Source organism: Octopus bimaculoides, chromosome 2, assembly GCF_001194135.2.
Source record: "Octopus bimaculoides isolate UCB-OBI-ISO-001 chromosome 2, ASM119413v2, whole genome shotgun sequence".
NCBI classification, from domain to species: Eukaryota; Metazoa; Mollusca; class Cephalopoda; order Octopoda; family Octopodidae; genus Octopus; species Octopus bimaculoides.
Window position 1 is genome coordinate 34,064,492 of NC_068982.1, and position 11,503 is coordinate 34,075,994.

General features: G+C 34.1%; 1 protein-coding gene across 1 annotated transcript in view; it reads right to left on the minus strand.

The window, feature by feature from the left end:
* The window catches only part of LOC106879562 (glycosylated lysosomal membrane protein), a 27,046-nt gene that overhangs the window by 14,360 nt on the left and 1,183 nt on the right, over positions 1-11,503 (minus strand). Inside the window, exons 2-3 of the mRNA XM_014929197.2 lie at positions 2,638-2,880; positions 1,000-1,176 (exon numbers count right to left, since the gene is read on the minus strand). Of these exons, the coding sequence (XP_014784683.1) occupies positions 1,000-1,176; positions 2,638-2,880 (420 nt within the window). The remainder of the gene's footprint in view (positions 1-999; positions 1,177-2,637; positions 2,881-11,503) is intronic.

The following is an 11,503-nucleotide window of genomic DNA, read 5'->3' on the forward strand; positions in this document are numbered from 1 at the left end:
CAGCCATGGATGATTGACCCATTCAATTGTGATCCTCACAGTGCACACAAAAATATCCAGGAGGCAGTTATTGAGATGAAATGTAATGATGAATTTCAAATTAAGTTCAAAAAAGAAAGATTGTCTCAATTTTGGCAATCAGACACTACAAAATCACTATATCCAAATTTGTGGTCACAAATGTTGAAAATCCATTTCTGTTTCCCGACATCATATCTTGTCAAAACTGGTTTTAGTACTGTCAATCACATTTTGCAGAAGGAAAGAAACAAATTTCACATCATTTCACGTGGAGATATTCATATCTGTTTGAGTAGCATTAAGCCTGACATTGAATTTTTAGCGGAACAGCGCCAATCTCAGGGCACACATTAGTTAGTCCTTTTCTACATTTAAATTTAGAATAAAGTGTTATTTTAATTCGTTTTTCTTTTGAATTTACATGTACAAAATTTTTTAGCGTTGATTAGTCGTAATTACATTATGTTTAATATTTGTTATCATTTTTTGGTGGACGATTATCAATTAGCTTACGTCAAAAATAGCTTTTAGTGGGCGATGGCCAGGAAAAGGTCGAGAACCATTGCTGAAAGATATGCAAAAAGTTAGGATGGTCATGGCAAAATCACTTGTCATAAGTCTGCTTGATCCACCTACAAATTCTCAGTACCTGAAGAATCCTAATTCCTAGAGATGAGGTGGAAGATTTATATTCTGTATATTTAAAGCTTTTACACTTTAATTTCTATGTATTCTTCAATCAAAATCAAATGATTTTCAAGTCCCTTCAACATCTTAAGATAGGTTTAAAATTTGAGAATATATTCTTTTGTCGTTAATGATGATTTCAGTATTAAGTTTTTTAAAAAATAATTTTTCATTCTTAAACAAAGTTGAACATGCTTTGCAGGTTTAAAATTTTAAACTTTTCAAATGAAATATCAGTACACTTCAATAATTACAAATTTTTAAAGAATAAATAAAAACAATTTTACTTACTGCAAACTGAAAGCTTCCATTACCCCTAAAACTTTCCAAAACAACCAAGTTTTCATTTGGTTTAGTTTTGTTTTGTGAAATTTTCCATATCATATCTCCTGTAGAGTAATTTTGCCATTCGGTGTAGTTTGAACCCAACAGATTTGCACTATCACTACTGTCATTATATGCTATAATCTGAAAATCAAAAAGAGAATACAAGAATAACAACTTTCTGACATCAATTACACAAACTACATAACACATATCAAACAGATATTACATATTTACATTATTTTTTAAACTATGACAGTAACTGAAAATGGCATATATTAAAAAAAGACTAAAACGAGTGCTCAGTGGAAGTTGATGCTAGTATGATTGTCTTATGGTCCTAGCATGCTTGAAACTGTCTTTTGGAATCCCAAGTTGGTCTCAAGATTTGGCTTTTGTAATCTAAGATTTTTAAAGCTGTCTTTTGTGATCTTAGCATTGTTTAGACTGTTGTCTGAGATACAAAGATGGTTGAGACTGTCCTTTGGAATCCAAGCATAGGTGAGTTCATAATTTGTAATTCTAGAATAGTTGCATGTCCTTAGATATCCATGTTTGCTTTTACCAAGTGTGGAGTTTCTTTTAACTGATTAAATTTGCTTCTTTATTTCCCAATCACAAGAGCTGACCTTTTGTTTTTTTGCCCAATTCACTTTGATGCTTTGCTCTAATTATTAAAAGAAAGAAAGATAGAGAGAGAGAGAGAGACAGATAGATAGATATAGATATATATATAAAAGTGAGCTGGCAGAATAGTTAGCATGCTGGGCAAAATGCTTAGCAGCATTTTGTCTGTCTTTAAGTTCTGAGTTCAAATGTTGCTGAGGTTGACTTTGCCTTTCATCCTTTCAGGGTCAGTAAAATAAGTACTAGTTGAGCACAATATATATATATCCGACATGTGAAGTACTCATGTGCACTTTTTCCTGGCTCTCTCTTTCTTATCTCTTTTCCTCCATTCTTTCTCTTCCCCCCTGGGCTTTTATCTGCATATCCAATGAAGGACATTGTCTGAAACATACTTTTACTTCATAAGTTTTTGCCTTCAATGGGCATCAAACTAATAATATTAACTGTGAATGTCCCAAGAACTTTTGTTGCTTTTTATAACTGATTTTGTATTTTGCTATTGATTTGCTCTCTCTCTCTCTCTCTCTCTCTATAAGAGAAAGATAAGGGAGAGAAAGAGAGGGGGGAATGTGTGTGCCAGACAGACAGATCAAATGATCAAGTACTTAATTATTGTTTCAGATTTTGGTACTGTGCCAGCGGTTTCAGAGAGAGGGTATGTTGATTACATCTTATGTACTTATTTTATCGACACTAAAAGGATGAAAGGTAAAGTTGACCATGGTGGAATTTGAACTCAGAATATAAAGACAAATTGCTGCCAAGCATTTCGCCCAGCATGCTAATGATTCTGTCAGCTTGCTACCTTTTAAATACTTAATGTGATAATAGATTATTCAGTTGGAGGAAAAAGAGTAACATCCATGACCTTTGTCCTTTCAGACTGGTGGGTTCTGTGTGGTTGACATCTCATTATTTAGGCCCTGTAATAATTATAATAATTTACAATAACTAAAATATAAATGTCTTACTTACTTGATTAAATATTATGCCAAACGAGTAAATTTCACTTGTAGGCGATTCCAGAGTAACTGATGGAGGCATTTCTGAACAGCTGAGTTTCAGTTTAGCATCATTTACAGTCTTTATGGCTAATAGAGACATTAGCTCAGCAGAGCTGTATATATAATGGAGAGTGTCATCATTTCCAACAGCTTTTGTATAGACCAAAGTGACATTCTTGGGACAGCTTTTTCCCCAATTCATATCAGTGGAAATCTAGTAAAATGAAAAGATGAATTAAGATTTTGAAAATTACAATTGACAAAATAACGTAAAGAAGATAAATAAAGAAAACAGAAATGTTGTGATCAAAATATGAGTTAATTACTATGCTAGTGTCTGACAAATAAATGATATTAATCACCACTGATGTAATTATCGATTTCACAATTATCATGAGATATTTAGACAACTGTATATATAGGCATATGCATGGCTGTGTGGTTAAGAAGCTTGGTTTGCAACCATGTGGTTTCTGGTTCAGTCCCACTCAGTGGCACCCTAGGCAAGTGTTGTCTACTACAGCCTCAGGCCAACCAAAGCCTTGTGAGTGAATTTGGTAGATAGAAATTGTGTGGAAGCCCATTGCATATGTATATATCTATTTATCTATCTGTGTGTGTGTGTGTATGTGTGTGTGTGTGTGTGTGTGTGTGTGTGTGCATATGGCTTTGTGTGTTTGTCCTCCTCCCACTGCTCAGTTTGTTTACATCCCCATAAGTTAGCCGTTCAATAGAATAAGTTATAGGTTTAAAAATAAATAATTACTAGGCTTGATTTGTTTAACTAAACCCTTCAAAGCTGTATCCCAGCATGGCTGCAGACCAAAGAGTGAAACAAGTAAAAGAAGAAAAAAAAACCCATGAATTTAGACCAGGGCTGTGGATTGATTCTAACTCCTCTATCGTAATTAGACTAATCATATATTTCTTATAATAATTGAAAACACACAACACACAAGGCCAATGTGAATCATCACACTATCTGTTAGCACCCTAACTCTTTTGCTAACTAGTCCTATGACACAAATTTACTGTTTTAAAGAAATCTAAATTAAAATCTATCAAAATTTCATATTAATTTATGTTCCAAACATCAGCTTAATATAGTCAGCTATTTTACTAAATTTTTCATTACATTCAAAATTAACTGAAACAGACGGGGTATTTCAACAGAAATATGGTAACAAAAGGGTTAAAGGTTATGTTTTGGCTATGCCTTATAGACATTTTTGTATTGCTTATGAAAGAATTTACGAACAAGCATAACACAAAATTTTTAAGAAAGAAAAGAAAAAACTTGTTATATTTTGGGATGGTCATACTTCCTGCAGGAGCTGCTTTGAATATAGGTCTGTTCAGGCAAATTTGGCCTGGGGTTAAACATAAGCAGCAGAATGAAGTTTTCATTAAGACAGAATTAATTTTGTAAGGAAGTTTATTTTATAGACCACATCTTAAAGTAGTATAGGAAACAAAGCTAGATCAGTGAGACACCTACATAAAACATAGTTTTGCTTCTAACAGAATCATAAATTACAAATGGAAAGAAATCATAAGATAAGAAGAGGAAGAAATCCAAATCATTAAGTCATATAAAAAGACAAAAAAAACAAAAAAACAATCTATATTCAAATAAATAAACAAGATACAATAATGCAATAGTGACTGTGTGAAAGTGGTGCTCTAGTATGACCTTATCTGTGACAGCTAAAAGGAACAAAAGAATGTCTATTATAATTAGAAGTGTTCTCTGTTAGACCATCCCACTGCTACAGTAATTTCACTATGAATTTCATGACTTTCACTATGTACCCCATTACCTCCCATAATTCTATTAACTGGAATTTTTTTAATGAAACTTTGATCTCTAGCATAAAACAGCCTTAGAAACACGCTGGAATGATCAAAATAACATTTTAAAAAGAAATAAGCGAGATATTGGGTGAAAAATTAGCAAACCTCATTTGAATATCAGAGAAATATACCTAGTAGATATAGCAAAAAGGTTAGATATGTGTAAATATTGACAGATAATTACGAAATTTGTAATTTTTAAGTGATCTCATATGAGATCACTGGTAGGTAATGGGTTAAACATTTAACTGTCCATGTATAAACTGTATATAACTATATATGCATGTACATATCATCATCATTTAACATCCCTATCTCCATGCTGGTATGAGTTGGATGGTTCAAAAGGAATCAACTTTGCCTCAGGGCTGTGTTGTCTGCCATGGCATGGTTTTCACAGCTGAATGTTTTTCCTCTAAAACCAACCACTTTACAGAGTGTACTAGGTGCTTTCCTTGTGGCACCAGCACTAGTGAGGTCATCAAGTACTTACAACCAACCCCTCCACCCCACCCCAACTGAGTAGGGACAGAAACAAGTGTCTTACTGAAATGGTGAATACACAGCCTCCCTAGCTCGAAAGAAAGAGCTAGTGAAAGCGTAGCCTCAAGGTTCAAAAGTAAATATGAGAGAGAGAAGAGGAGGTAGGGGAACTGCAGTGGTGGGTAGGTTGGCAAGTGTGTGTGAAAATGTAACAAAACACCAAGAAAACAAAATTTTACAAAAACATAACAAACAAAATTCATAGCTAATTCTTCATCAGTCAACGTCCAAAAGATCATTACAATTTCACAATATATATAAATGTATACATGTCTGTGTGTGTGTATCTATCTATCTATATATATATATATATAGAAATATATATATATATATACACCGCCATGATAGATTGCTAACCACTACACACATTTTTTTCTCTCCTTGTTTCTTTCTGTGGAAGAACATAGGCTCGAAACGTTAAAGATTTTTTCAATTCCCGAGCGTTATACTAATACAACTATTTGTTTTCTACACCACCTGTCTTCGTCTGTTGTTTTTTTGTGAATTCTCTCTCTATATATATATATTATACACCAGTTGAATGTTTAGTCAAAACAAATTTTATTCTACTAAAAAGTAAAATTTCTTCCCATCAGTGGATGTTCTATTATTCTTAAGCTTGTTTTAAAATAATAATCTTAAATAAACATTTTACTTGTTATATAAATGTTTGCATGTATGTTTTATTATTTATCAAATGATTAAGGGGAGTATGTATTTTATTCAATTAATCCCTTTCAATACTATTTCTCACAAGTAATCAACTATAAAACTACACTAGTGTAGTAATAAACAATGTCACAATTTATATTGCTTGTAATAAACAACCATCACCTTCCATTTCAAGTATAATTGTTTTTGCACAGTAGGACTTCATAATGAACAGCATTACTAAAATAAAATTATACTATACACTACTGGTAAAAATATTTATTCATCATGTACATGTTGTCTATATGTTGAAAGACACAGAAACATACACGCTTATGGTGACAACATTACCTATCTGTCTAGCTAGCTCTATTTTTCACTTTCAACAACAACTTTTTCTCTTCCCCTTCTAAAAATATGTTGTGACATATTTTGATTCCTCCCCTTCTTTCCCTCCATCTAATAGATGTTGTGATGGACAGACAGAGATTTGCTTCTCTTTTATAAGATTTTCAAAGTCCAAACCATATCTTATTCAACAGACTCTAATAGAAACAAAGTTGATTTGTTTTTCATTATAATGCACCACTAAAGCAGTTAATGAACATGTGAACAGTCAGAAAGTCAAGGCCACAATCAATTGTGTTACAAGCATATCTGCAGTTCAATGTCTATCCACCACATGATCTTTTGCTCTGATAGTGCTCTGAAGGAAACTTTGCTTCTAATTACAATGATTTCACTAAAATATTTTCCACATTTATTTTGAATTAATCACTACAGCTCTACTCACATCTTTTATCTTTTACTTGTTTCGGTCATTTGACTGTGTCCATGCTTGGGCACCACCTTGAAGAATTTTAGTTGAATGAATCAACCCTAGTATGTTTTTTTTTTTAAGCCTGGTACTTATTCTAGCTGTCTCTTTTGCCAATCCTCTAAGTTACAGGGCCATAAACACACCAATTGTCAAGCAGTGGTGGAGGAACAAACACAGACACAAACACATAAATACATACATACACACACACATACATACAATGGGCTTCTTTCAATTTCCATCAACCAGATGGACAGAAAAATTGCATGAAGCATGTATATGAACAGTAATGCTACATGGCAGTGGGACACAAGCACTAAATGCATAGGACAGGTGAAGGCTGGATGTGCAACGTCAGTGTGCAATAGAGTGCTATCGTATTGAGAGAAAAATTAGGCATAAGAGGAATTAGATGTAGCATGCAAGAGAGAAGACTGTACTGGTTTGGTCATGTGATGTGTATAGATGTAGGCAGTTGCTCACTTAAAGTGAATGGAACTCATGGAAGAGGGAGACCCAGGAAAACATGGGACGAAGTACTGAAGGCCAACCTCAAGACACTGAGCCTTACGAAAGAGATGACAAAGGACCAAGATATATGGCGCCTTGCTGTACACCACAGCAGAACTGCTGGTGCTACATAAAAAGCACCCAGTACATTCTATAAAGTGGTTGACATTAGGAAAGGCATGCTAGAACAGACAATGAAGCCTAGTGAAGTACCCAGCCTTACCATCTCCTGTCAAACTGTCTGACCCATACCAGCAAGAGAAACAGACATTAAATTATGATTATATATACACACAATGGGCTTCTTTCAGTTTCCATCTACCAAATCCACTCACAAGGCTTTTGTTGGCCTGAGGCTACAGCAGAAGACACTTGCCCAAGGTGCCATGCAGCAGGACTGAACTCAGAACCATTTGTGAATAAAATGAAACCTATACAACCCAAGATTAAATCTGCTTCCCTAATTCACAAATAGCAAATTGTATGTCACTAATAGACATCACTCTTCTCACAAAAGTTATTATCTTCAGAAATTATTATAATTATACCCCTCTTTTAATTACAGCATTAATTCTAACACTCCTAATAAAACAGATATTTTTTTTATATGCTGTTTTTTATTGTTTCAGTACCATACCAGCTATGATCATCCCATCAAATTTATGAACTTCATTATCCAAACTGTCCTTCCTTTATATAGAAGGATTCAGCTGTTACATGTAAGTTAATGACTGCATAGCAGCTCCTTAATTTCTTTCTTTCTCTCTCTCTCTCTCTCACATCATAAATGTTATGGCATAGAGAATTGAGTGAATGAGTAAGGGGGAAAAGTAGTACTCAGTACATAAATTTTTATCCTATTTATTGCAAGCTGAACTGTGGGTGTCAGTTAATGAAATCTTCAGCTAACAATAAGTCGTTACAATGGTTAGTTTATGATCATATCATAATGTCATGAGTTCATTTCCTGAAGTGGGCAGCATATTGTGTCCTTGAGAACGGTACTTCATTTTACATTGCTCCAGTCAACTCAGCTGTAATGAGTATTAGTAGATGTTGGTACACTGCTCTCTCCCTCCAGCAGTCACACTCTGGATGTTCTGTTTGGTCAAGGGTGAAGGGGCTGAGAAAGTGTCTATGTCTGCTCATGACTACATAAGCAGCTAAGACAATTAATAAAGACATCACATGTGAGTGATGGCTGGCTGTATCTATGTGTGTGTGTGTGTATAAGGAAAGGGATTTTGAAAAATATTGAAAAAGTATAAAGTAGAATCACTATTTGTAAATAGACCGAGTTACATTAGAAATCATATTCAGTCAGCAATATAAATTGAGTTTGAAATTAAAGTGGTTTTTCCTTAACCCTTAGGAGACAACTGGGCTGATCTATTGGCTGAAAGTCGAATGACAGAAGATTGTGTTAGTTCATTGAATTTCCTACAAGAATATATAAAATTTTATATATGTGATGTAATTACTTTGCTTCATAAAATTTTTTGGAAAAATAAGTGCGTGCTTTCTGTAGGGCTTGTGAAAAGGGTTCTGTCTTCTTGGCACCTAAACTCCATATGAGACTCTGTTCCCAAAGAGTTAATATAAATTAATGTGCTAACGTAAAAATATTTACAATCAGAAGAGAGTAAATATAAATTTTTTTTTTCACCTTGGGACATAGATAAATTCTCGACTGTATAGCAGTAAATATATGTTAACTTTAAATATCAGGGTTCAAAAGTTCACATGATTTAATGGTAGGCACTGCATATCAGACAAAACAGTAGTCTAGTATTTTTTTTTTTTATTTTTTTTTTTTATAGCTTCAGCTTAGAGCTGCGGCCATGCTGATGCACCGCCGTGTAACTTTTGCTATGTTAACCTTTGCTATTTTTAATAGATGAAGAGTTTGAAGGTCATACTCTTGGTTATCTAGATAGCTCCTAATCCCCAAAAGGCATTTAAGAACTGATGCTTATCTTTGGATTAATATAATGTCATTAATTGGATGAGCTGAAAATATAGTTAGAATAGGACATCAGCGGTAACAGCCAACATATGTCAGCATGGAAAAAGTTGATGAAATGATGATATCAGTTATTGATCTTAGCCTTTAAAAGGATCAAAACATCCAAATATCCTCTGTAATTCTTCTTGTTACATTGAAGTAAGCATGACCATAAAGTAGCTTATTACCTCTTCACAGAGCTTTTCCACTGAAGTCTGCAAGACCTTTTGAGCTACAGGAATTGTGTTGCAGAGAACAGACAAGGAAGCACACCATATTCTGGTTTACTTCTACACAATGTAAGCTAGGCCAATCTAATAGCCTCATCTGACCAGCTTCTGATCAACCCGTTCTTGTTCTCAGAGCACTTATGCAAGATATATTTTCTAAAGTTTTAATATGGTCATATCGTTCCAGAATTTTTAACAATACTTACAGATGTCCATCTGCAGATTCTTTTCTACTCTAGGCACAAGGCCTGAAATTTTGAGGGAGAGGGCCAGTTGATTAGATTGACCCAGTATGCAACTGGTACTTAATTTATTGACCCTGAAAGGATGAAAGGCGAAGTCGACCTCGGTGGAATTTGAACTCAGAACGTAAAGACAGACAAAATACCACTAAGCATTTCACCCAGCGTGCTAGCGTTTCTGTCAGCTCGCCATCCGCTGATTGATAAAAGAAATAAGTAGTTGAGAATAAAATTTATTTTAGTAGGAAAAGTTTTAAACTTCATAGTGTAGAGCTGATTATAAAACAGCTTCAGTCTAATCTCTCAACAACTTCTTTACCGTGTTTAATCATGCATTGCTGGCCTTATTCAATTTAAGAATGTGTAACAAAGCTTAATACTGCCCCTGCTCTTCTCACTATTCTATTTATTTTTAAAAAATGCAAAACTGTTTGTAACGAAAACTGTCACCAGTTGTGGGTGTTGCCCTTTTTCTTTCGTTTTTAAACTGAATTATTATATTTTAAAAAGTCCTAAAAGTGCAAGGCAATATATATATATCTTTTATTTGTTTCAGCCGTTAACCAATGGCCATGATGGGGCAAAGCCTTGAAGAATTTTTAGTCGAATGAATCGACCCCAGCACTTATTTTTTTTTTAAGCCTAGTACTTATTCTATTGGTCTCTTTCCGAATTGCTAATTTACGGAGATATAAACACACCAACGATTATCAAGCAGTGACAAGCAGTGGTCACACATACACACACACACACACACAACGCGCTTCTTTCAGTTTCTCTCGACAAACTAAATAAAAAAATGGTGTCTGCCAAATCAGAAAGACCCAAATCCATTCACAAGGCATTGATCGGCCCCAGGCTATAGTAGAAGACACTCGTCCAAGGTGCCATGCAGTGGGACTAAACTCGGAACCATGTGATTGGGAAGCGAACTGCTTACCACAAAGCCAATTTTTTTCTCGTAGTATTAGAAATAACAGGTGTGGACAACGATCAATTAAGAAAATGATATTGCTGTGTAATGAATTGAATAAACAAGTCTAGTCTCCATGTTAGTTCTGAAGAACTTTAATATTTAACTTCCTTGATTATCTATGTAGATGTAATAAACGTTCAAAATAGTTATATTTCATAAATGTTGTTAAAATAATTACACTATAGTACTTAAAAGTAAATATATTAAACTGGATTCTCCGTTATTATTCGTTATATTCACAGATCAGAGTTCATAACATTTTTTTTTCAAACAATTGTTCCTCATTTTTAATACTGACCCTTAGACTCTGACAGCTATTTTCAATGAATCTCGTTTATGTAATAATCGAAACAAATAGGGAACCTGTACGCAGTGGCTTGAGCTGCTAGAGAAGCAGCCAAATCTTTCTTAAATACCAATACATTATTTTATAAAAGGAATTAGTCGATAATGTAAGTTCCAGCTACATTATAATTTAATTGAAAAATTATAATGTAGGGGTGGTCATGACTGGAACAGCTTTGATCATAGATCTACTCGGTCATTTCTTATTTGGGTCTAAACAACAATGGTATAACTACGCATAACTACAGAGTTGTACCCCCCCCCCCCCGACAACTCTGTAGTTATGCCACAACGATTACCACAAAGAACCTGTATGTGACCGCTCAACTTGCTAGAAATATCCCTCAAATCACATCTTGGAAACCTAAAGTAGGAAGTAGACATAGCATAAACTAATAAACTGTCTGGAAAAAATAATTACAGCTAGAACACTCTTTATCTCGGACTTGATCCATCAAGATCACCAGGACCAAAACAATAATTACTCAAGATCGAGTACATGCTAAAGTTTATATATAAACAAAAATCATACAAAGCTGTAAACAAACTCACATATTCTTTATATTATAACAAGTTTACAAACACTAGAGCTAATCAAATAAGATAAATAAGGAAAAACTTCGTAAGATAAACAGACCGTTTACGCTTCGGGGTTTTTTTT